This window comes from Esox lucius, chromosome 13 (genome assembly GCF_011004845.1).
Source record: "Esox lucius isolate fEsoLuc1 chromosome 13, fEsoLuc1.pri, whole genome shotgun sequence".
Taxonomy (NCBI): domain Eukaryota; kingdom Metazoa; phylum Chordata; class Actinopteri; order Esociformes; family Esocidae; genus Esox; species Esox lucius.
In genome coordinates this window covers 32,095,665-32,123,022 of record NC_047581.1, presented here as the reverse complement: position 1 = coordinate 32,123,022, position 27,358 = coordinate 32,095,665, and the positions used below count along the sequence as shown (strand labels likewise).

The following is a 27,358-nucleotide window of genomic DNA, read 5'->3' as shown; positions in this document are numbered from 1 at the left end:
TAAGTGTTTGATCTCCTACCAACCAGTAAGAATTCCGGCTCTCACAGACCTGTTTGTTTTTATTTAAGAAGCCCTCCTGTTCTCCACTCATTACCTGCATTACCTGTATTAACTGCACCTGTTTGAACTCGTTACCTGTATAAAATACACCTGTCCACACACTCAATCAAACAGACTCCAACCTCTCCACAATGGCCAAGACCAGAGAGCTGTGTAAGGACATCAGGGATAAAATTGTAGACCTGCAGGCTGGGATGGGCTACAGGACTATAGGCAAGCAGCTTGGTGAGAAGGCAACAACTGTTGGCGCAATTATTAGAAAATGGTTCAAGATGACGGTCAATCTCCCTCGGTCTGGGGCTCCATGCAAGATCTCACCTCGTGGGGCATCAATGATCATGAGGAAGGTGAGGGATCAGCCCAGAACTACACGGCAGGACCTGGTCAATGACCTGAAGAGAGCTGTGACCACAGTCTCAAAGAAAACCATTAGTAACAAACTATGCCGTCATGGATTAAAATCCTGCAGCGCACCCAAGGTCCCCCTGCTCAAGCCAGTGCATGTCCAGGCCTGTCTGAAGTTTGCCAATGACCATCTGGATGATCCAGAAGAGGAATGGGAGAAGGTCATGTGGTGGGATGAGACAAAAATAGAGCTTTTTGGTCTAAACTCATCCTTCTTTTGGTCTAAACTTCCTAAAGAAGGATGAGTACAACCCCAAGAACACCAACCCAACCGTGAAGCATGGAGGTGGAAACATCATTCTTTGGGGGTGCTTTTTTGCAAAGGGGACAGGACGACTGAACCATATTGAGGGGAGGATGGATGGGGCCATGTATCGCGAGATCTTGGACAACAACCTCCATCCCTCAGTAAGAGCATTGAAGATGGGTCGTGGCCGAAACACACAGCCAGGGCAACTAAGGAGTGGCTCCGTAAGAAGCATCTCAAGGTCCTGGAGTGGCCTAGTCAGTCTCCAGACCTGAACTCAATAGAAAGTCTTTGGAGGGAGCTGAAAGTCCGTATTGCCCAGCGACAGCCCCAAAACCTGAAGGATCTGGAGAAGGTCTGTATGGAGGAGTGGGCCAAAATCCCTGCTGCAATGTGTGCAAACCTGGTCAAGAACTACAGGAAACATATGATCTCTGTAATTGCGTTCTGCTTTTAAGTTTTTCTGATGTATCAAATACTTATGTCATACAATAAAATGCTAATTAATTAATTAAAAATCATACAATGTGATTTTCTGGATTTCTGTTTTAGATTCCGTCTCTCACAGTTGAAGTGTACCAATGATAAAAAATACAGACTTCAACATGCTTTGTAGGTGGGAAAACCTGCAAAATCGGCAGTGTATCAAATACTTGTTCTCCTCACTGTAGGTATTATAATGAATTATTATTTTAATAATTAATGAATATACTTGGGTCAGAAGTTAGAAATATCTAAATGGAAATTTTGAAAACTTCAGAAACCTTTTAACAATAAGAGGATTCAGAAGCAGATAAGGCCTCTATAGGTAATAACAGGATTCAAAGGCAGATAGGGCATCTATAGGTAATAAAAGGATTCAAAGGCAGATAGGGCCACTAGATAATAAGAGGATTCAGAGGCAGATAGGGCCTCTATAGGTAATAACAGGATTCAAAGACAGATAGGGCATCTATAGGTAATGAAAGGATTCAAAGGCAGATAGGGCCACTAGATTATAAGAGGATTCAGAGGCAGATTGGGCCTCTAGAGGCAATTAGAGGATTCAGAGCCAGATAAGGCCTCTATAGGTGATAAGAGGATTCAGATCCAGATAAGGCCTCTATAGGTGATAAGAGGATTCAGAGCCAGATAGGGCCTCAATAGGTGATAAGAGGATTCAGAGGCAGATAGGGCCTCTAGATAATAAGAGGATTCAGAGTCAGATAGGGCCTCTACATTATAAGAGGATTCAGAGGCATTGGCCTGGGGACAATTTTCCTTTCAAATATTACTACGCAATCAGACGTGTGTATTGTACGGTGTCTGTCTGTCTGTCAGCGGTTCGTTGCTGTAAAGGAGCAGGCCCCTCCAGTAGGCATATACAACGATCCGCGCTGTGCCCTGGAGATCCTCAAGAAGACCACAGGAATGAAGAGAAGCCCGTTTGGCCTGACCGCCGTGCGATTCTTCCCTGACAGCCACAAACAGTGCACTCCAGGTGTGTGTGTCTGTGTGTGTTTCCCAAAATGTGTGTGTGTCTGTTTCTTACATGTCAGTAGTGTCATGATTTGTCCTGTTATGATAATAGTGTCATGATTTGTCCTGTTATGATAATAGTGTCATGATTTGTCCTGTTATGATAATAGTGTCATGATTTGTCATGGTGTTCTGTCCACGTTGGCTTGTAGGACACCATTTTGGCTGCTGTGCAGACACATTTACACATAGTTCTGTAGGCTTACACATAATATTGTACATTTACACATAGTTCTGTAGATTTACACATAATACTGTACATTTACACATCATACTGTAAATTTACACATAATACTGTACATTTACACATAGTTCTGTAGATGTACACATAATACTGTACATCTACAAATAAAACTGTACATTCTTGCATGAAAAACAACTGAGAAAAGACAAAGACAATTTTTTTTTAAATAATACTGCTTATCTTGTCTCATGTTCCAAGCCTGGAAGAATAAGCAACCGATATTGCTTCTTTCCTAAATAGCAATTCAAGTTGCTGTATGCACTGCAACATTTAATCAAACAGAATAACTCTCAAACCATCATACCCAGTACAACAAAAGAACAAAAAAGCACTTCCCCCAAGTCACAGATAGTATCCAAACAAAACGGTGATCTTTGTCAGTGGCACTGAACCTACCACCTTTAGTAACCAGAAGAAGTATTATTGGTCAGAACTGGACACACTAGGACCTTCCCTACCTCCTTGGGTTGAGGTAACGTGGGGTTTGGGATGGTAGCCGTTCATGATCCTCCGCCCGGATTCCGCGGCCAACCTGGTGTGTATGGATGTTATTTAGGGGCCTGCCGTGTGTTTTATGGCTGATACATAATGACATTAGTACATCCTCTGGAAATGCCACTGTTTGCCAAGTGCAGAGAGGGCTGCCAGATATGTTCTCACTGATGACTGAAATGTCAATAAGTGTGAAGTAGAGCTTTTATGTATTGTGTTTTAGTGTTGGTGTGCGTACACTGAGAGATTTAATGCATCAAGGTAGGCGTGGGGTATCGCACCGAGTGATTCCCCCACATTTATCCATTTACAGCCGACAAATGAATGCCGGGCTCCTCTCCCATCTCAGGTCCCGGTGCCTACAACATGTTTGAGTATGGCCTGGCGCAGGACAGCGTGAAAAAGGCTCACCTGGAGAGCACCAGGAAGGCTGGCTTCGGCTCGACTGTCCAGCGCTGTCTGGCGCTCCACAGTAAGGAGGAGGTGAATGTCCCCGGGCCCGGGCAGTACAAGGTAAACCGATAACAATGTGTGTGTTTCATACTGACACTGGTAGCGAGACCAGGCTGGTGTGTGCTCATCTGGCGAGTGGGCTGCACCAGTGGTGGTTTCAGAGATCAGCAGGACTCCTCCAACGCCTCCCTGCATGTGTGTGTTTGTGTGTACCACAGTAACAGATAGTAATCTGACTTCTTAGTTAACATTAGGGTTAGAATTGGGGTTTAGGCATTAAGGGTGGGGTTAAGGTTAGGCATACATGTTAAGGTAAGTGTTCGGTAAGGGTTAGGGTTAAGGTTACCTACATGGTGAAACCTGTGCGTGTGTGTTGGCAGGTAGAGGAGACGACGGAGCAGCTGTACAAGAAGCAGCCAACGGCTGCGTTTAAGTCTGGCATCGGACGACTCGCCGTGTCCCTGGTGGCCAAAGTAAGAACACAGGCTGGGATATTATCTGATTATTTTCCTGTTTCTTTGTTCCCCTATCGGCGTGACGTATTAGCGCGTGCATTTGCATGGCATGCAAGCTGGATAGAATATCTTTGATGTACAGTCAGACCACATACACCTGCCTTTTCCCTCAGGAGCAGCGTTCACTAGTCTGCCTGCCGATGAACATGTCTCAGTTATAAGTTGCTAGCGGAACTTTGTGTGTGCAGCCGGTCAGTGGGAGTAATACGCCGGGGTTTAAGTTGGCCTGGGTAAATAAAGCATCTCAGCTGGCAGCGTTTCTCCAGCATCACCCTGATGCTTCCAGATGCGGCAAACGCCGCCAATTTTGTCCACGCACAACGTCGTCCCAACTCCCCTGGGACTGATCAAATCCTGACCATCACAAAACGAGACGTGTAATTAATTTCCCTCACAGACACTTGCTTCTTTTAATGAATCACCAGCTGTATGTCACGTCCCAAATGGCACCCTATTCCCTCAATAGGGGACTCGAGTAGGGGCCATTTGGGAGGCGGTGATTAAGACCACAGCTTTACAGCTCAGGTGAGGCCAGGGCCGTTGCTGGGGATACATGTGATATTATAACGATCAGTGGGCCCCGCCAAGCCATGGGCCCTGTGAATCATGCCCTGTGTTAGCTACTGTGTTATCATACCCTGTGTTAGCTACTGTGTTATCATACCCTGTGTTAGCTACTGTGTTATCATACCCTGTGTTAGCTACTGTGTTATCATACCCTGTGTTAGCTACTGTGTTATCATACCCTGTGTTAGCTACTGTGTTTATCATACCCTGTGTTAGCTACTGTGTTTATCATACCCTGTGTTAGCTACTGTGTTTATCATACCCTGTGTTAGCTACGACCCTGGAGAGGCTATAGACACAGGACTGTCTATAGAGTCAAATCCGGGCTGCGTGTTTGATGTGTTGGGCTGGTAACTGGAAGGTTGCTGGGTTGGATGTCCTAGCCGACAGTAAGTAGAAAACTGTAAAAAACATATCCCTGATTTCTTGGGATAAGAGTTTTAGCTAAATCATGTAAATTTAGCTAAAACTAGCTGACAGTTTTGGGAAAGTGCACTTTGATTAGGGTGACCACATTTTCAAACCCCAAATTAATGTCAAATCTGACTGTTTCAAGAGAATATATGTTCATAAGCTGTAGTTTTTGGGGAATGCATGCATTCCACTGGTGCTTGCCAAATGAAACACCATTTCTCTGCAAAACTAATGCCTAGTCTGGATTTTAACTAAGTTGAAGATGGTTTAATTAATTCATCAAACTATATTGGAACACAACATTAAGTTAGACTAACTTACTACTGTATTTAATTCTCTGACTCCCACAGCCACATGTGCTTGCTGTAATCTGTATTTATTGCAAGGCTTGAGGCTCTATCACCCAGCACAAATAGGAGGGAGGGCACATCGAAAAGAAGCCCTTCCTTGGAATGAGAATGCAGCACCTTTGCAAGGTGCCTCTATGTAATTTATTTCAGTGGCAGACTTAACTCGTTATGAGACGGCAAGGAGCTTGATGTTTCCGTACAAAACATTTAGACCAGTATTGACATGTTTCGTATAACTGAGTATACAATCTTTTTTTTTTTAAGTCATTGTTACAGTTAGTTACTATTTAGTGAGCATTTCTCTAAAGTAGTTTTCAAGTGTCGAACTGCATTCTCTGGGCAGCATAGTATTAACGAATAAAAAATTTTTTTAAGTCGTATTTACTCTCAAGGTCTTATGCTGTGTTAATGAATAATATGCAGCAACCATACTGTAAAGTATTTGCCTTGTCAGATTTGCATTATTTTCATGTAGAATTTCATCAGATAGTTTTGTGGTTTGGAGTAATATATAGAAGGATTCAGAGAGAAAAGAATGACACCAAAGCTTGGTGGTTGTTTCATTTGTTTGGTGTGCTATTTAATGTAATATCCTAAAGTTATTGCCCCCCTAATTTTAACCAATGGAATGGATAATTAGATTCAGGTGGTTGAATACCTTTCAAAACAATTTATCTTAGAGGCTTCTCTAAGATAAACTGGACTAAACATACAGGTTCGTCATTCCACGATCAAAATACATTCCTAAACACTTCCGGAACACAGTTGTTGATGATTATCAGTCTGAAAAGTGTTACAAAGCCATTCCTAAGATGCTTTTGAATCTTCTGAATCCTGCCAAAACTCTCTGACCTCAGCTAAGGTCAATGTCTGTAACTCAGATGACTGCCATCAGAAAGACAGTGGGCTAAAATGAGAACCCCTGCTCACAAGGAAGTACACAATGAATGATCCCCAAGGGTTCTGGAACACTGTGTGGGCACAGGAGTCGAAAGGGACATGTTTGGGCAGCATGTTTGGGCCCTGTTAAGTCTGGCGAAAACCAAACACCGCATTCCACATTGAGGGCTAGGTTTGGGGATGCTTTGATGCGTTAGGGTCTGGACAACGTGCCGTCCTTGAAGGAACCCCTGCCATTGACTGACCAATAACCCCTGGAAGAGTTTGGTTACAGTCGTTGCTGCCGACTAGTCTAAGTATTTTTTTCCCCTTACGCTTGGTGGTGTAAGAAATCGGCCATTTCGTATAGTGGTTGTAATAATTAGCATACCCGTTTGTCAAGGGAGAGAGAAATTATATTATTTATTGCAGCATTAGAAAGTCTTGTTCATGAGGTTACGGACCTGGTCTTCCTTACACAACCTCAATCTCATCTCAGTCAATCTCTTCTCACTGTAATGTTGGTTACCAGCTAGCCTATACATTAAGGGCGTTTCTAACTAAGACCATGTTTTTAGAAGTCAACCCCCATGCCATATGGCCATCGTAAACATTCCTGTCATTAGAGCACAACCTACAGAGAGATAATCTAAACAGAGAGGTTTCTGTTGTTCTCATTATCTAGGCACATTCACTTCCAATGAAATGTACATTCATATTGTAATTGTTAATGCTCAGATTCCACAGTGGCATACCTTTATTTAATTAATTTTTTTAAATATGTTGTTGTCACGGTTGTGGAGGTGGGACACATGCGCAGAGACAAAAGGACGGTAGTAATCCATACTTTTAATTAAAAGAAACAAAAACAAAGCAGCAACCAGTGACGTTGGGCATCAAGCACAAACATAAAACCAAAATGATCTACCCAAACATAGACCATAAATAGGTTCCCCAATTAGAGGCCACGATCTACACCTACCTCCAAACTAAGTAGAGGTTTCTAGAGGCACCACCTTCTGTCCAGTCCTGACTATGGCCCCAGCCCAGCGCAGAGATGGCTAGGGGCATAGCCAGGATGTGACAGTTGTGTTGGTTGTTCACAAGAGTTTACTTTTTTTTCTAATATTAGGTTTTGGTTGAAGATTGGACAATAGTGTGCCATAAAATATGGCCAAATTCTGATGTAGACAAATTTCTGTTTCACGCCACGGTATGTCAGTCCAGTGCGCTTTGAGCTTTGTCGACGGGGATGATGAAAGAGGCACCAGCTCATCCATGAACTGCTCCATACCAACGTAGTCCACGGTTGACAGAGCGGCATTTACCAGGATGCATTTCTCATAAAACAGCTTTTGGCTACAGAGACAGATGGATAAAGGTTCTCAGAAGTGTTATTATTGCTCATCTTCTGAAGGCAGACATCAGCCAAACCGTTCCCCATCAGCAGTAGGCTGGCCTGTGTGTTTGTATTAGGAGGCAGGATGAATAATCCCATGATGGGCAGACATCAGCCAAACCGTTCCCCATCAGCAGTAGGCTGGCCTGTGTGTTTGTATTAGGAGGCAGGATGAATAATCCCATGATGGGCAGACATCCTGGCTTTGACGTCTCCTCACGCAGCATCATGTGGTTGATAATAACAGCAGGACGGTATGATTTGATTTTATAATATGATCACTTCCCCTGTGTTATCAGAGGACATTAATGATTTCTCTGATTATTTTCCTGTTTCTTTGTTCCCCTTTCGGTACACAGACCCAGACACGCCATACGCACACAGACACACACAGACACATGCTCACACACACACACACAGACACACACAGACATAGCCAATGGCCTGAGCAGACTCCAGTGTGGATCTGGGTCTGAGGGAGTTGTAATAGTTCCATGCTGGGTGTACTTTATGGGCAGTTAATGAAAAACCCTGAGACGCGTTAGCAGTTAGCGCCGTGCTGTGCCTCGCCTTCTCCCCATATCCCACTGCGATGGATATTAAAAGTGTCTAATCAGAGGCTAATCAGGACCCTCCTATCAAAGAACAAGTCTGTGATGGGTAGTGTCTATGCAATGGGAAAGAAGTAACTTTCCACTCTTTCCTTTGTTCTAAACATTCCAAAGACGGGGTCAGCTTTTTTGTATTTTCTTGCAAGACAGACTGTGCTTGGAAAGTGTAAAGAAGTGGAGATAGAAGCGGGTGGGCCACTTGGGGGATTTTATATTTATTTTTAATCTGTTTTTGATTTCACAATAGTGAGGACTTTCACTATGCATTCTTTTTAGTTTTTAATTCATAAACGAACTGAGTACTTTTCATGTAGCCAGTATTTAGTGATTGGAGGTTGGAGTTGGGTAGATAGTGTATGTTCCAAAAGAGCTTTCTTAATTCCAAATGGCAACGTACTCTACTTTTGACTAGGATCCATGTGGGATGTGTTCCAAACCTGTCAACTGCAAAGGGATCAGAGAATAGTGTGCCAGTTGGGACGATTCCCTCGTCTTATTGGGGAAATTACAGAAGTGATGGGAAAAGAAACGACAAGGAGCCACAGGGCTCAAATGAATGAAGTCGCCCTGTAGATAATGGATTTAACCTCCAGACGCAGAGGTCAGGTGCCCGGCACGAGGAACGGTCAAATATCATTCAGACTGATGCCTGCCCCTGGGCAGAATTCCCCACATCTATAGATATAGTAAAATCTCTCTACTCCAGCCCTCCCTCAGAAGAAAGCATTGTGTTCGAGCACCGAGCAGTGATTGCCAATATCTGTCAGCTGTAATGTAGCCGCATGCAATCTGGAACTGTTGGTGTCACAAGGAGCTGCACCTCGATAATTGCCTCGCAGCAGAAAACAGCAACACAGCATTCTAGCAGCCGCCCCCGAAGTAATCAACAGAGAATATCATCCCTGTCGGTCAAAACACGGCTTGTTAATATCCTCTAGGCTGACAAGGAAGGACAAAGCGCATATGTTATTATGTCTCTTGTCAATTTTAGCACCCGCTATGTAAAGGGACAGAAGATACACAATATCACAAAACCGGAGACACCTTTCATACGAGCCCTACGCTCGCTGTAGCTACTAACAGTCACTGACAAGTTTATGTTTCTGCGCCGTGGTTGTGACAGGAGAGTAAGAAGTCCTCTGTTTTCCATTTTTGTCAACATGAGTGACGGTCATGATCTATTGAATTACAGTGGCCAAAGATAATTACGAGTCTTACCAAGCATACATCTACTGGACAACAGTTACATCCGTTTAATTACTGCGGTGAGAAGGAGCCGAGTGAAAACGACAGCTGATCCACAGTGACAGACATAAAGCCATTTGCTACACCGAGAGTGAGCGGCCTGAGCGAGGAAAGGGAGAAAGCAAGTGTGTGTGTGTGAATGCAGTTGTGTGTGAGTTTGTGTGTGTGTGTGTGTGTGTGGGTGTGGTTTTTAACTGGTTAAACAGATGCCTACATGCTGGCGGTGTTGGAAGCAGCAGTTGGTCCTTCAAGGTTCCTCTATCTCAGATGGTTCTGTCCATTAACAGAAGGTTGGTTAATGTGATATAGGTGATATAGGTGATATAGCACCCTGTGGTACTTAAGAAGTAGGCTCCGGTACTTAACCCAGGCCCTTCTTTCTTTCATTAACGGACAGGAAAGTGGGAAAAGGTAGAGGACATTTTCTGAACCCGAGCATGCGAGTTTGGTGAGTCAGAGGCACCCGGCATGAATTCCATGACTATCAAGGGGAATTATTGACACGGTGTGCAGAACCAGGGAAGGGAAGCGGCTATGGATTGTGCTGTCAGTTGTCATATGCGTGACGGTGATCGGAAGGACCGGGGGGAGGACCGGGGGAAGGACCGGGGAGAGGACTGGGGGAAGGACCGGGGGGAGGACCGGGGGAGCGTGAATACGCACGGCGAGGCGTCTGTCCCCTGCCCCGGTGTCACGTGTTCGACCCAGTCCCTTCTCACTTTGCGAAAAGCGTCGGGACCCGGGGTGATGAAGGCGGCCACCGTTGACATCCAGGTCCCACGGCTGTATTGACCGGTGCGCCTGATGGGCCCCCTGCTCTGTAATAACGTTCTCATCGAGCCGAGACCTCGGTGCACCAGATCCCCCGCAGGTGCCACCATGCGGCTTCCGTGCCGCTGTCTGGAACATTTCAGCCGGGTCTTCGTCTTCGTCGTTCAACATGAAGTGGGGACCTCGCCGAGGGGCGGATGATGTGGGGTGATTGTGAAAGGAGGAATCGATTTGAGAGGAGGAATTGATGTGGGTCTTTTCCCCCCCATACAAAGGCACACTGCAGTGCACGATTTAATTTGATATGTGTAAGCGGTAGTTAGCTACATAATGAGGGAGATTAAAGGCAGACGTTGTTAACTTGTGACTTCCAATACATTTCAACAGGACCAGATTTTCTCTTTGATTAGGGTCACTAGCTTTCACCACTCTCAGGGAGTTTCCTTTCTGGCCTTTCCTACAGTTATGTCCAGTGCACTAGTTTTCAACCTTGCTGTCTCAGGCTGAAACCAAGTCTCAGCCTAGTTTATTAGGTGCCAATGTAGATCCAGAGGAATCCATTGCCGAGGTTTCAACAGACTCTAGCACCGTGGGTTAGAGGGGATCTCTGGCTCACATCAAACCTAATGTCTGATCAACCGGCTGGAGGCGAAAACACAGCCTCAGTAAAAATATAATTCTAACGCCCCTGCTGAGAGGAGGGAGAAAGCTTTATTACTGCCGTGTCAGGCCAAAGAGAGAATACTGTTATGCTCTGGAACACCATGCCGACGGAGAATGGTTGTTGCCATCACATTATCCATTTTAGTGTTCAACCTCAGAGTATAGGGTTATGATTTAATTTGTTTTATCTGCAAGTTTTATTATGATTTTTTGCTCCGTTGTCTCTCTTTTCTCCCTTGTTTTATTTATTAGTGTTTCAGTAGCGTTACTGCTGAAACCCTGTTATATTTGTTAGCGTTGGTTATTATTTTTCTGCAGTGAAAAATTAAAGTGTACATTTCCGTGACACGATGAGGTGTCGAAAGGTGAATCTTTGCAAAAAATTAAATGCCAATCCCATGCAATCCCATGCCAATTAGTCACATGGTAATACAAGGTATTCCTGGGATTAGACCAACAGTTCTGGTTTTGTAGGAGGCCCTATGGCGTGTCATTGAAAATTGTGAAAAACACATTCAAACCTATTATCTTTTCATTTTTTATTTATTGTGATGTTTTGGAGAGTGGGCCTAGGAGTACCCGGAGAAAATGAGGGGAACATTTCTAATTTGCCTTGATGGAACACGGAAATGCTGCTTTAATTGTTTGGGTTTTTCTTCTAGGATTGTTCTGCAATGTGTTTTGTGTTTTTGACCCCCAGGTAAAATAGTTATTGGAACAGCTAATTAGGAACCAAATAAACCATTGATATTAGCTCATAATCAGCCTTTTTTTCCTTCTTCTTTTCCAACACATGGTATCGCTATGAAAATAAGGTGTCCTGCTAGATAGCTGAATGAGTTGGCTACCTAGCAGAATAACTAATTAGGGTTAAAAGACGTTACATTATATTAGCGTAGTGGGGATCTGATGTACGTGCTGTGAGTCGTCACTGCGGTGATGCCGAGCGCCATTATGCCGCGGCTGCAGTCTGAGTAGCCCGCCGTTTTTGTCACCATCCCAGGAATGCAAACTTACTTTCCGTCCTCATTGCTTTGTTGAACAGACGAACAGCGAGCGAGTGGTAGAGAATGACAGCGAGAGAGATCGAGGGTTCAGGAGGCGTGCAGAGGCACTCAGTGTCTTGTCAAGACTTTACAGTCTTTTTTCTCTATTTGAAGGTGCAGTTCTTCCAGTCCCGCGTAGCTGTAGCCTACCCTACCTCTAAAATCACCTCGCTATTGGGGAAGACCGTTTTCGGGCCAGGCTATCTGTCTTGGTTGTTTTTGGTTTCGTTTTTCATCAAGTGTATTCCCCTGGACCCAGTTCCGGTCACACTAGCCGCCTGTTACCGAACCTAACGTAATTGCTTAAAACGCCGAAACATGATGAACAGGTTGTCAGACATCAAGCTAAGGTCCTTGTTGGGGGCAGCATTGCCATGGAGGACGCGGGCTCATGTTATTGCTAGGTCCCGACGTTCTGTGTGTTTCACCCTTATTAATCATATGGCCAACTGGCCTAAGGAGAGAAAGAAACTGTTGTTTGATGCAGACTTTGAAGCAGTTTGGTTTTTAATACAGCCATTTGCCTTTGGTCTGTTGAATGTCAGGATCATGCGTCTCCGCTTCTGAAATGTATTTTCTATTGATCTGTTTAGAAAAAACAGCATTCATACGTAGGATATAGACAAAAAATGTTGTCGTTCCCCTGGCAGTAGCTGCTGGGTCAGCAGATGGTCACACATTTGACACGGCAATGGAAGAAGGTTCACGTTGAAATTGTATCCCAGCATGCATCCCTTTTGATTTCATTTGATTAATAACGGCAACAAATGAGGTTATATTCATTGTGCTGTTTTGTTCTGTGTGTGTGTGTGGGTGGGGCTGGCGAACTGCAAAAACACAAGAGGAAAACACAGTTTGACCACCCGTCCAACTAATGTTTCTCCGCCTCTTCAAAGTGATGGTGCAGCATCTGGACTTCAGCCTTTCTCCATATTGCTGCTTCCACGTCGTCTCCATCAGTAGGCACTGCACAAGTCTGTCCTCTGGCCGGAAAGCGGGGGCAGAGGAAGATCTCTAATACTGACTCATATTTTTGTTTCTACGTCCTCCTTCCACTCCTCTGTGTATTCCTTCCCCACATCTGGAGTGTGGAGACAGATGTTTGTGGAGGAGCGGGTGAGAGGGATGCTGGGAGTGTGTAGGGATTTATAGCGGCACGAGGCCCCGGTGTGGTTCGGCCAATCTGGCTGTTTACACAGCAAAGAGCCTGCAGACCGCCTGGTAGTCTGGTATCCGAGAGGACCCAGCTGGGTGCCGTACCACGGGGCCGCCTGGTGTTTGCCTAGAACTCTCCACTGTCAAAACCAGTTCACTCAGCGAATCGCCAAATGGTCCAGACAGTAGGAGGGGACTGGAGAAGGAAGGGGGGATTAGAGTGTGGCGGAGGGAGATGAAAAGGTGTAAATGGAGAGAATGCAGCAGAGAAAGAGAGAGAGAAGGTGAAGTTCAGGGAGGAAGAAAGGAAGGGTGTGTGTACGAAGGAGGGAGATAGAAGCCATCAAAAATGAATCCAGGAATGTATTTATATGTTTATTCTGTTCACCCCTTGACTAGCATATCCTTCTCTGCCACCATGAAAGCAGAAGTTATGGCCTCCCCTGTCTTCATAAAGCATCTTGGATATGCAAACACAGGACTTTAAAGCTGGTTCTGTGAGTCACTATTTGGATTAGAAACACACTTTTAGGAAGTGAGAGAAGAAAGAGAAAGATAGCATCCACTCTATGTCCGTCAGCGGGCTATAGAACGGCATGTGGAACGTGACGTTAGAACCGTATAGGTGGGTCCCTGTCACTCCTAAGGTTTAACGGTCCATATGAGAACCCATTAGAAAATGACTCCCCTCATCTTGAACTAAATAAAGCAGAAAACTATTATCCAACCGCTGGTGTGGAGTGTGGAGAAGCCTGAATTAAACATTCTCTGCTGCGGGTATATATAGACACATATTTATAGTGGGAGGGAGTGAAATATTGAGATGGCCATCTGAAAATATCCTCCTTAGTGCTTAATGGGGAGCTTTAAAGTGTAATGAGAGACAAGGATTTGTCTTCCACTGTGAGGTGCAGAGAAGAGAGACAGGGGGTGCTAGCTACACTCTGCTCATGTCATATGCATGGTGTTGAGTGTGAGGCTGTCAGGCTGAGTTAAAGAGGTCTGTGTGCAGGTGCTGAAAGCATTTAATCTATCAGAACGTGTGTCCACCTTCCCATGAAGGAAGCTTCAAGGCAAGCCAAGATGGAATCCGTGGTTCACTTTACCCATCCCCAACTTTGACTTTACCCACCTCTGACTTTAACCCAACTCTGACTTTAACCCCACTCTGACTTTAACCCAACTCTGACTTTACCCACCTGAGGTTTACCCACCTAGATTAGACATTATGGACCCTCTGAGACATTATGGACCCTCCTAAACATTATGGAGCCCCCTAGACATTATAGACCCTCCTAGACATTATGGACCCTCCTAGATATTACAGACCCTCCTAGACATTATGGACCCTCCTAGACATTATAGACCCTCCTAGACATTATAGACCCTCCTAGACAATATGGGACCTCCTAGACTACAAATTATAGACCCTCCTAGACATTATGGACCCTCCTAGACTAGACATTATAGACCCTCCTAAAATATTATGGACCCTCCTAGACATTATGGACCCTCCTAGACATTATAGACCCTCCTAGACTAGTCATTATGGACCCTCCTAGACATTATGGACCCTCCTAGACATTATGGACCCTCCTAGCTCCAACTACATGAAAAGGAACAATACAGAAACAGATCCCATTGGAAACGCACGCTTAATTAACCAATTGAGTTGTCCTGTTTAATATTCTTCACATTCCTCAGGTATTAAAAAGAGTGGCAAACATTTAGACAGTGATAACACACCCAGACACTAATCAGGGGGGAACAACATCAATATTCAGTTTCATTATGTTTTATGTCACAGTGCTTGTGTGAGTGCTCATTAAAACAAACGTTGAAATGCATATAGATGGCGATAAACGACGGAGCGAAATTGGACGGACACGGCTGACGCGACACTCTGTAATCAAGTGTATTGTGACTCCTGTAAATAAGTGATGGTGATGGAGATGGTGGTTAACGTTCCATCAGGTACAATTACAGCCACGTTGGGCTTCATGACAGATGGCGCGGGGAAGACAAGAGGCGTTCTGAGGGAGCGGGATCTCGCTCGGTCTCTGCAGGTACGGCATCGTGGGTGGCTGTAACCTGTTATTTCCGTCTCGTTCGTTCGTTTCGTTTTAGGGTAATTGTCATTAAGCAGTACAGTAACTCGACTTTTTATTTCTCCATTATGTGTCTCATTAGTCTAGCCTCCAAAATGGCACCCTGCACCCTGTTCTAGTCCCTACATAAGTAATAGAGTGCTATTTGTTACACACCCGAGTCTAACAGAATGCAAAGTGGTTCTTGTTTGGGCATTATCAATGGCCGCCGAACACAGGAGCACAAGGCTGGACTGACAGCTGCAGAGGGTTTGACATCCCATCGCACACAGATACACTGCTGGGTGTCTACAATGTTCTCTCCCAAGGAGTTTGTCGCTTTTGCTAAATAATGAAGGGCCTTCGCTGAATCTTGCCTCAAAGTATTAATCAAACTAACATGGCTGAGCTAGCTTCGGCTTGCAGCTATAAATATTGTTATAAATGAATCCTGAATGCTGATTGGCTGATAGCCATGGTATATATTTAAGTAATAAGGCACAAGGGGGTGTGGCATATGGCCAATATACCACGGCCTAGAGCTGTTTTTATGCATGACGCACAACGGAGTGCCTGAACCTAGCGCTTAGCCATGGTATATTAACACTGCCCTGCTGATTATCCATTGCAACTTGTCGGTGGGCGGATGTGTGAGATTGGGAGATTGGGTTTTGAGCACAAAGACACACAGAAGCATCCATATTCTCTGCAACTTCATGAACAGTAAAGTAATGTGAAAGTTCTTTCTGCCTCCTCCCCAGGACAGCCCTGCTCCCAACATCTATAACGTGCGGGACTCCTTTGAGAAGGCTTACGGCCGTGCCTCCTTCACAGAACCCAGGAGCGAGAGTGCCAGGAAACGCCAGAGCTCCTTCCTGAGCGCCTCACAAAGAGACTCTCCTTTCCTGCCCTGCGATCCGGACGCCCCAGGTATCAGCTGCTGTGGTGAAGGGGGGAAGTTGCCCTTCAAAACTGATCTCAGGGAAATTTGGCACCATTCCATACTTGATTTGGGGGAGGAGAACTGAGCCTAGATTTCTAATTAAAGGAAACCTCCTGACAATACTATTTCAGATATCTAGATTAAATATTTGATTATTATATTTTGCTATCAATTTGAGCCTTGTTATTCAAAAATACTGAAACACACAAGAAATTTTTAAAAAACTAAATCATCAAATACATCTGTATTTTATAATTTGAAGCCAAGTTTGGAACCCAGGCTAATGTATTGGAAACCAAGCTAATGTAATGACCATCGAGGGTTTCCATGTAGAGGGAAGCAATGAAAACAACAAACCTTATTTGAGAATTGCATGTTAGTTATTGAAAGTTGACATCATCAATATCTGGACTGGATGATTAAATGTTCATCTTGTTCTGTGTTCAGATTTCTCCTAGATAGCCACTTTATATCAATGCATTGTGTAAACTGCAGAAATATATATATAAATGAATATAAATATTAAATATAAATGTGTTAAATACATAGTTAGGCTGTATTGTAACATTTGGGAAGTTAATTTTGCGTGGGCTGGCTTGGTCCCTTGAAGACCAATAGAAAAAGCTCAAAATGTGCAAATCAATATGCCTTTTATATTGGTGCTCAAAATGTCACCTTGGGGCAGCGAGTGAACAAGGTTCTAAAATAAAATCACCTTTATTAAGTTATGTTGAGTCAATCAAACAGTACAAATCGCTAAGTGTCTTTGTGGAGTGGCAAATGTTGAACGCAGAACCCCACTACAGGCCAGACCAGTGTCAGTCCATTCAAATAACCATGTTAAATCCCATTTGTGTTTAGACAAATATTTACTTCAATTAGACTTTCTTTGCAAATGTTGTTTCAAAATTGATAGATTCATGACTTATTTGGATAATTTATGCCACCCATTTTACCAAAGACTCAACCCAGGCCCTTAACAAGTGATGCATTTGCATATAAATAGATCCCGCTGTGTGCAAAGCGTGCTCTCAAATGCGCGCCAAGTTCATTTAGTCCATTATTTAATTTGCATTTCAGAATTTGGAGTATTAATTCACTTCTCATTCATGCTGTACTGCAATCACATTTTGATTTAAACTTGAAATGTGTATTCCTCAAGTGTGCTGTTTTTGGCGTGAGCCTACACTTGTGTGTGGCCGTGGTAGAAATGGGGTCTGTGACCCTGACTCTGCTCCAGGTGATAGGGGATGTCAGGCAACCTTAAGAAAACCTAAGTCCCTCAGACTGATTGGTTTCATCTCCTTTCTCAGCCTTGTTTTCATTGTTTAGTTGTCTACTGTCACTAAAGCTTTACGGTCAGTAGACCTCTAGAGTCAGTAGACCTCTAGAGTCAGTAGACCTCTAGATTCAGTAGACCTCTACACTCACTAGACCTCTACAGTCACTAGATCTTTACAGTCAGTAGACCTCTACAGTCACTAGACCTCTACAGTCACTAGACTTCTACAGTCACTAGACCTCTACATTGGCTAGACCACTACAGTCATTAGACCTCTACATTGGCTAGATCTCACAGTCACTAGACTTCTACAGTCACTAGACTTCTACAGTCACTAGACCTCTACATTGGCTAGATCTCACAGTCACTAGACTTCTACATTGGCTAGACTTCTACAGTCACTAGACTTCTACAGTCACTAGACTTCTACATTGGCTAGACCACTACAGTCATTAGACTTCTACATTGGCTAGACCTCTACAGTCACTAGACTTCTACAGTCACTAGACTTCTACAGTCACTAGACTTCTACATTGGCTAGACCTCTACAGTCACTAGACTTCTACTTTGGCTAGACCTCTACAGTCACTAGACTTCTACAGTCACTGGACCTCTCCAGTCACTGGACCTCTACATTTGCAAGCCCTCCACAAACAGGGAGCTCACCAAGACTCGTAACAGGAATTTTCAATCACTATTAGCACTGTCTTCACTGTACCCGAACCAGCTTCATCCCAATCGGTTTCTTCACTGTACCAGAACCAGACTAAATCCCTTTCCTTCTACCCCACTTCCTTTCCTCCTTCCATCTCCTCCCATTTCCCCTCCATTCCCCCCGTCTCTCTACCTTCAGGACCGGGTCAGTATAGTCCTGACGTAAAGTCCAATCCCCAGATGGCTCTGATTGTGTCCAGGGAGGATCGCTTCAAATGTTCCAAGAACACCAACCCTGGTCCTGGCACCTATGAGGTAACTCATTACCAGACTACCGTAAAACATCGGTCTATGAGGTAACTCATTACCAGGCTACCGTAGAACATCGGTCTATGAGGTAACTCATTACCAGGCTACCGTAGAACATCGGTCTATGAGGTAACTCATTACCAGGCTACCGTAGAACATCGGTCTATGAGGTAACTCATTACCAGGCTACCGTAGAACATCGGTCTATGAGGTAACTCATTACCAGGCTACCGTAGAACATCGGTCTATGAGGTAACTCATTACCAAACTATTATAGATCATTCATCTATGAGGTAACTCATTACCAAACTATTATAGATCATTCATCTATGAGGTAACTCATTACCAAACTATTATAGATCATTCATCTATGAGGTAACTCATTACCAGGCTACCGTAGAACATCAATCTATAAAGTAACTCACTCCTAGAATGCCATAATTTACACAACATGCCTAAAGCTAAATGTTTCCACGTTAATTTTAACTTATAAATGAGTGATGTTTATATCGCAGGTTTGTAACAAACGTAAATGTACATTTTAAAAAAAGCTGCGTAAAACCTCAGAACATGGGTATTTCACAGGAATAGAAAAATTTAGAAAATGTAAATACAACCAAGGAGCTGTGTGGCCCCGAAGTGTTGACCTGTGACTTAACGAGTGTGGTCAGTGCCTTCCACTATGGCTCACTACACACCTCGCTGTTATTCTGAGGTTCTAACACTTTGGGAATTACCTTGTACCGCCATAAAACCAGTGGAGTGTTTGATATGATCTCCCACCTCTCGTCAGTGTTAATTGGCTATGGTGCGTTAAACAGTGCAGTGCAGAGGAACCCCTCAGAAGTGGCCCTTGCTGTTCACCGGTTGCATTCCAAATGGCCCCCTGTACCCTAGCCCAGGGCCCTGCTGTAAAGAAGTACACTGCACAGGGAATAGTGCCATTTGGGACTCCAGCCCATGAGCTTCATGTCACTGTAATTGGCTAGTAAGCTTAAATAAGTCTGTCAGGACGGCTCTGTGGAACTACACTGTATGAAATTGTTCAGGATTGTATCTAGTCGGGTCATTTAGAGCCAGCCAATGGGTGTGTGTGTGTGTGTTGTTAATTGTTTACTTGGGTCCACGTCAGCTTCTTGCGAAGCAGCAGGTAGACTTCCTGGGGTCCACAGAAAAAATTACAAGCAAGGATAAAACTGGAATATTATAGACAATGTCTCACAGATTATCTCACAAAGTATACAAGAATACAGCTATAAACCATGTGTGTGGTTTGTGTCGGTGTGTGCTAGATTGTGTGTGTGTTTCTCTTCTAACTGCTTGTTGTACCGTGAGATGTTGTTTACTCAGTCTTTTTGCCGATGCTTCAGTAATTCGTGGTAGAAGAGTGTTCCATGAGATCGAGGTTCTGTCAAAGACTCGGGGACTGTGACCAGAGACCCCTGGTATCACATCCTCAGCCTCCTCAACCTGCTCCATTGCTGCACCCTTTAAAACCAACTCCTGTTAAGGTTCAGCTCTCAGAGAAGGTTTTGAACCAAGTGCAATGCCCTTAATTGAAAAGTGTTTGTTGTTAAGCCCCGGTTCACATGACTCTGTAACTCTTCAAGAGTCTCACTGAGCTCACTGACTTTGTGCCCTGACATGAAGAGTGCGTCGGCAAACATCTCCTTTCTAGCTACTGGGAAGACTGGGAAGTCTGGGAAGACTGGGAAGACTGGGAAGACTGGGAAGACTGGGAAGACTGGGAAGACTGGGAAGTCTGGGAAGACTGGGAAGACTGGGAAGACTGGGAAGACTGGGATGACTGGGAAGACTGGGAAGACTGGGAAGTCTGGGAAGACTGGGAAGACTGGGAAGACTGGGAAGACTGGGATGACTGGGAAGACTGGGAAGTCTGGGAAGACTGGGAAGACTGGGAAGACTGGGAAGACTGGGAAGTCTGGGAAGACTGGGAAGACTGGGAAGACTGGGAAGACTGGGAAGTGGCAGATTGTTCGTCAACAGTTTAGTAACAGAGCAAGGCCAGGCCCCCGAGGGACGCCACACTTTAGTCTGACGATCAAAAAGCTTCCATCGAAGAACATCTGAGTTCTGGGTTCTTACAGATAAATATGTGACTCTCCAACCTTTGTGATGGCAGGTGACGTAAAGCTGTGACAAGTTCATTTGTGGTGACAGTTCATGATCAGTGACTTCACAGAGGTCAACCCAATCGCCAGGTCACTTTATCCAAGCCATCGCCTCCCCGGCCACTTCTTCCTCCCGCAGTCTGTCCCTGGTTGCCCCCTGCTCTTCCCCCTGCAGCTTGTCATCACAGAGCAGGAGGTCAGAAAACTCTTTAAAAAGTCAGCCTAGACGGAGTTTCCCCCAGGGCACTCTGCTCTTCCCAGTTTTCACAGACACATCCGAGCTCCCTTCATTAAATGCCTGCTAAGAGTCAGTAGTACTAGTTCCCTGAAAAATAGCATTATATTTGGTCGAACCAGGTTCTCTTCTATGAGTTTACCAAAAGCTGAATGAATTGGGCGTTTGTTCGTGTCCTCAGAGGGGCACTATATCTGCTTGTGACCTGCCATCACATTTCTGGGTTTCTTTAATTAGAGACTTGACCAATCGGGTTGGCAGTACAACCCACTGCAGTACAACCCACTGCAGTACAACCCACTGTAGTACAATCCACTGTAGTACAATCCACTGCAGTACAATCCACTGCAGTACAATCCACTGTAGTACAACCCACTGTAGTACAACCCACTGCAGTACAACCCACTGCAGTACAACCCACTGCAGTACAACCCACTGTAGTACAATCCACTGTAGTACAATCCACTGCAGTACAATCCACTGTAGTACAATCCACTGTAGTACAACCCACTGTAGTACAACCCACTGCAGTACAACCCACTGCAGTACAACCCACTGCAGTACAATCCACTGTAGTACAATCCACTGCAGTACAATCCACTGTAGTATGACCCACTGAAGTACAACCCAATTTAGTACAACCCACTGTAGTACAACCCACTGTAGTACAACCCATTGCAGTATGACCCACTTCAGTACAACCCATTGTAGTACAACCCATTGCAGTATGATCCACTGCAGTACAACCCACTGAAGTACAACCCACTGTAGTACAACCCACTATAGTACGACCCACTGCAGTACGACCCACTGCAGTACAACCCACTGTAGTACAGCCCACTGCAGTACAACCCACTGTAGTTGTTAATCCCAAGTGTGTCCTGGGTTCTTGTCGCTGTTCATGGACAATGGCAGCCTTTCACCTTTCCTGCACTAACGTGTGCGTGGGTGCATGTGTGTGTTCATGTGCACGCCTGCTTGTTTGATTGTGTGTGTAGCCATGTGACCTTTGCGCATCCCCGTCATAGTGGTGATTCCCTGGGCTGGGGTGTGTGTGCGCGCGTGTGTGTGTGTGTTTGTGTGTGTGGTGGGCGGGAGGGGTGCATACCCTTGCGCTGAACCCATCCCAAACACATCAAACGGATCGATAAGCACCTCGTCGCTATCTCTCTGTGTATTGTTTCGGCATACAGATCTGGCCACCATTTGCTCAACTGAATACAGATGTCTGCCTGTGTGTCTGTGAATTCCTCATCTAGGAGGAGCTTTCGGGGGTCACTTGGAGGTAATGCTTTGAAGTGCATCTGCAATGTGTTTGTGTGTTTAAGCGACACAACACACTGCTCTGCTCGGCCTACTGTTATGGCTCTGTCTATGGCAACGGCCTCCAGGTCGATGTACGGTGTGTCCGGGGGGGCTGGAGCTCTGTGTAAACCTCCTCCTCATGAACTGCTGAGGTTTTTGTTTGGCCTCGCGTGGTCTGTCCCGACAACAGAATTTATGTTTTTCCACAACGGTTATGAATGTAAGTGCAATTAGATTAAGCAACAACGAAAAGGCTACACAAATGAGCTTTTAGTTGAGACACAAAACATGCTGAGGAGGTAACAACATAATTATAGTGGGTCATTAAATCAATCCAAGTTCTTTACTGGTTTTATGTCTGTGTTGGCATTAATTAGCGTTTTCAGGTCAGGAGGGGAGATACAGTTAGGTCTGGAAATAATTGGACACTGATACAAGTTTTGTTATTTTGGCTATGTACTAAAATATATTCAAATTAAAGTTAAATAATGAATATGTGCTTAAATAGCAGTCTCTCAGCTTTAATTTGAGGATATTCACATCCAAATTGGAGGAAGGGTTTAGGAATTACAGCTCTTTAATATGTAGCCCCCTCTTTTTCAAGGGACCAGAGGTAATTGGACACTTGACTCAAAAGCTGTTTCATAGATGGTGTGGACTATTCCTTTGTTATTTCTTCGTCAATTAAGCAGGTAAAATTCACATTTGGAAGCTGTTGCTGTGAACCCACAACATGCGGTCAAAGGAGCTCTCAAAGCAAGTGAAACAGGCCGTCCTTAGGCTGCAAAAAGGAGTGGCCATCTAAAAAGCCAGCCCATTTCTGGAACAGCATTCTTTGGACAGATGAAACAAAGATCAACCTGTACCAGAATGATGGGAACAAAAAAGTATTGTGAAGGCTTGGAACGGCTCATGATCCGAAGCATACCACATCATCTGTAAAACAAGGTGGAGGCAGTGTGATAGAATGGCCATGCATGGCTTCCAATGGCACTGGGTCACTAGTGTTTATTGTGGATGTGACAGAAGACAAAAGCAGCCAGATGAATTCTGAAGTGTATTGGGATATATTGTCTACTCAGATTCAGCCAGGGAAGTTGATTGGATGGCACTTCACTTTACAGATGAAAACATAGTCACCCAGGAGTTATTTAGGCCAAGAAGAGGAATTTTCTGCAATGGCCAAGTCAATCACTTGATCTGAACCTGATCGAGCATGCATTTCACTTGCTAAAGACAAAACATGAGGCAGAAAGACCCACGAACAAACAACAACTGAAGACAGCTACAGTAAAGGCCTGGCAAAGCATCACAAAGGAGGAAACCCAGCATTTGGTGATGTCATGTGTTCCAGACTTCACGCAGTCATTGCCTGCAAAGGATTCTTCACAAAGTATGAAAATGAACATTTGATTTATGATTGTGTTAATTTTTCTAATTACATTTGAGCCTCTGAAATAAGGGGGCTGTGTATGAAAATGGTTGCAATTCCTAAAAGTTTCATACAATATTTTTGTTCAAGCCCTTGAAATAAAGCTGAAAGTCTACACTTCAATTGCATCTTGGTTGTTTCATTTCAAATCCATTGTTCTGTCAATGTCCAAATATTTCCAAACCCAACTGTATCTCAAAGGGTTGAATTCTTGACATATACGTAACAGTTTATGTAGTCATATTTTGTGACACGCAGGGCAGTATATATACATTTATTTTTTACAGATTGTCACTCAAACTAAAGGTCAAGTTGACCTTAAATGACCTAGGAGTCTAAATGACCTAGGAGTCTTCCATCCACAGACAAGTGATGCATCTGCGCATTAATCTGTGCATAAATCCATATAGATTTCTTCCTGCCTCCTTCAGGAGTGTGGTGTCATCACTTTGCCGGGCCTTCCCCTTTTTGTGTTGCCCACTCCGCTGTGTTTCTCCATAGCTGGAAGCTACATCTGCCTTAGTTATTGATCATTCACTTACTGTAGAGTCAGCCACAGTGACAGTTTCCTTCCTCACTGGGCTGCTCGTCTGAAAAACAGGGTCACCCGTTCACCTCTGCAGGTAACCTTGAACCTCTGTGAGAAATGGGAACATGGGATACGGTTCTCACGTGGATTACAGACATGTTTCCTGAACCCTCTTCCTGTGGATCCGAAGGGGTGTACAGTTTGGTTTCTGTCCCAGCACTCACACACTTGATTTGAATGATTTACTCAAATTAAACCTAAACTGTACACCCTTTTGAGTTGCCAAGACCAGGACTGGTAAAGCCCTGGATTACAACTATGGAATAACATTCTGTATGGTAGTATAGTAGCTGTGCAAAGTCGAACTTGATTTCAGCTTCCATTTTGTGGGATTGCATAATTCTTAATTTTTTTCCCTCCATTTTTTTGGAGCTGCCCTTTTCTCCCCTCCATTTTGCAGAGTTCCCCTTCAGGTTGTTTGAATCATTCCTCTTGTGCCGTTCTCTGTCCCCCTCAGCTCAGTCAGGCGTTGATGGACACAGTTCTGAAGGGAACGTTCAACGTAACCCTCAACATTCCGCGGAGGGACCGCGCCCCAACCCATCGCCCATCAAGCCCTGTGCCGCCCCCGCTTGCCATCAACAGTGAGCAGGGTCATCGGTGAGAGGGAGGTCCTTCTTCTACTGTATCTGATAGAGTACTTACTTTACTTATGCTTTGTTTCAGTTCCAATGCCTGGAGGAGAATGTGAGGTTAGGGGTAAGTAGTAAGGTTTATTGCTTACACGTAGGATTTGCTGAATTTTTATTGTAAAACTGTAAATGAACCCCTTGATCATTTAGCATTTCCTTGCGGGTATGCCCCTTTTGTTGATCAGAAGGTAACTGGCAAAAGTAAGGGATGAGGGGTGTGTTTAAACCATGGGAGTTAGAAATTGAAGTAAAAAGTTGGGGCTATTCACACTAACAGCAGTCACAGGGATGACATTTCAAATTAAATAACATTTAAATTGAAATGTTCTATTCACATTTGCAATGGAAACATATCATGTCGACAAAGTTCAGTGATTAGAGGAAAACAGAACATGCCCTGCCAAAATAATACCAATATTTTTGGGCAACAGGGCTAGATAGAGGCTTGCTCAGTTTAGTTTGGGATTTAGGTATCTAGTTATTTTGTTTAACCTAGGTTATTTTCTTAGACTAATTAGATGACCATGCAGTAGTCAAATTGATTACTAAATGAATCCTAAGAATATTGAAAATACCTGAGGTTTTAAGTCATTGTTTTCTGGCTGGTGGCCAGCCAGGAACCAAGGTAGAGATTCCGAACAATTTAGATTTTTATTTGTATATCATAACAAGAAACCAGGCGAGCCTAGTTCAGCTGGCCCGCAATAAAAAGGCATTGTTGCCCTCCCGTGATTTGAACCCAGGTCACCCACGTGACAGGCTATGGCTTTAGCCGCTACACCACAGAACTATACTGCTACTGGGTGTCGGTATAGCCTCTTGACATTATGTAATTTTGTCACGCATTTAACATCACGCCAAGTTTGAATATTTTGTTAGATGTCATTAAGCATGGTGTTAAACTTTGTCCTGAGACAAAATCCACCAGATCAAATCCTTAGCGAAAATCCACTATAAATAGTCACAATATAACTGTGAACAGTTTCATTCTAGGCTTCCGTAGCTACTCAAGGTTGTAACCAGCAAAGTCTTTGTCTGTCCTGAACAAATACTCTTTTGCAACTGGCCGTTTTAACAGCTAATTAGCCATTCATGCATTACATTGATACAGTATCTATCAATATAGGTTACCATAAATGACTTTTTCGTAAATTGAAAGGATGAGAGAATCATGTAGCCTGCGAAGTGTTTGTCTATCCTGAACAAATCCTAATATCCACCAGAACTGTTTTATTTTTGGCTTCCTATTATGTAGTTACTGAAGGTTGTAGCTAACAAAGCTTTTGTCTGTCCGGAACAAATCCTAAGGCATAATGCATATTGACTGTGATGGGAATTGAACACAGGATCTGTTATTCTGTAGTCTGTGTCTCTAACCACTACGCTATTTAACAAGGGGTACTCAGTCAGTCACTCAGTCACTCAGTCAGTCAGTAAGAGACATTTTCTCTTCTAGGCCTGCTCCGCTTACGCAGTCTGGCAAAGAAAATAATAAAACCTGCCGTCAATTGTTGTTCATTTTAATGAAAACTATTGTAGTGTGAATATGCTCTTAGGATTACAGTTAAAAAATGGAAGTGTTACAGAATTTGCCTGCAAAATATCGTGTAACAGTTTGTTTAGACCTGATGCCTTTATTGTGGATAACTGCTTTCAATTTCAATTGTTATTTTTTTTCATTTACACTTTTCAGATAGATTTAAAGGCTGGCATTCATGGATGTTGGGGTTTGTCACTGTAGGGGTTTGAGCATTCTTTTTAGGGTTCTTGTCCAACTGAGCAATCTATTCAGTGGTTCCCTAATGGGAGCTAATGAAGATTTTGTCTAAAATGCATTATGTATGAGGAACCCTTCTTTATAATTTCAATGTCAGCAGATTAACTCAGTAGGGTAGTCTGAGTTTTATCAAGCTAGTTTTAGCAATGCTAGCTGTTTCTGACTTAGTGCAAGCATTTGCATTTACATTGGATGGTATCATGAGGATGGCAAAGTTGTTTTCTACTACCTATTAGCCTGCTTCAGCAATGTTTTTGTATTTACAAGCCCCTATAATGTAATTTACACAAAACTGTAATAGTTTAAAATAATTAGCCTATTAATAATCATGGCAAAGATGCATGGACATAGACAATGGCTGGAGGAAAAAGAGGGAGGTTTGAGTGGACTCCAGAAACCCTGTGTACCGTGCTGTGTCAGTTACATGGAGGAACCACAGAGATCCTTTGTTCTGAACTGAGTCTACAAGTGTGAGGAACAGACTGAAGGTTGTGGGAGCTGATGTTTGTTTAAACTTTGCCCAGTAATTAAGGGAGTTGGAGAAGAGCAAACAACTTCTGGACCTGTGAGGCTATCTTGCCTGTTAATGAGCAGTAACACTGATTTTTGTTTTCAGGCAGCATTCAGGAGGAGACCGTGAACTAATCTGATGTTTCGGCATTGGCTAAAATCATAAACTAAATAGATGCTCCAGGAATAAAGCTGTTTCTTTTGCATTATTTCCCAAGTGTACTGGCATTTCTTCAACAACTTTTGGAGCAGACTTACATGAGTATATTAAGTTGCAGGCAGTTTTTTTTTCTTAGTGCTGAGCAGATGGTGAATGAAATATTCATAATGTTATACCTGGATTACATTGAGACACACTCACATACAAGTTTTTATATGTACAGTGAGGGAAATTTTTTTTTGATCCCCTGCTGATTGTGTATGTTTTTCCATTGACA

General features: G+C 43.8%; 1 protein-coding gene across 4 annotated transcripts in view; it reads left to right on the top strand.

Moving 5' to 3' along the window:
* The window catches only part of stpg2 (sperm-tail PG-rich repeat containing 2), a 36,853-nt gene extending 9,723 nt beyond the window's left edge, over positions 1–27,130 (top strand). For 2 of the 4 annotated variants that reach the window (XM_020052287.2, XM_020052290.2), the window contains exons 8-15: positions 2,033–2,192; positions 3,316–3,479; positions 3,800–3,892; positions 15,883–16,051; positions 18,200–18,315; positions 24,460–24,586; positions 24,669–24,701; positions 27,028–27,130. In XM_020052287.2, coding sequence (XP_019907846.2) covers positions 2,033–2,192; positions 3,316–3,479; positions 3,800–3,892; positions 15,883–16,051; positions 18,200–18,315; positions 24,460–24,586; positions 24,669–24,701; positions 27,028–27,056 — 891 coding nt within the window. In that variant the 3' untranslated portion in view covers positions 27,057–27,130. Of the gene's footprint in view, positions 1–2,032; positions 2,193–3,315; positions 3,480–3,799; positions 3,893–15,882; positions 16,052–18,199; positions 18,316–24,459; positions 24,603–24,668; positions 24,702–27,027 lie in introns of all 4 variants that reach the window. The other 2 variants (XM_020052291.2, XM_020052289.2) reach the window with 2 other exon arrangements.
* The last annotated feature ends 228 nt before the right edge of the window (positions 27,131–27,358 follow it).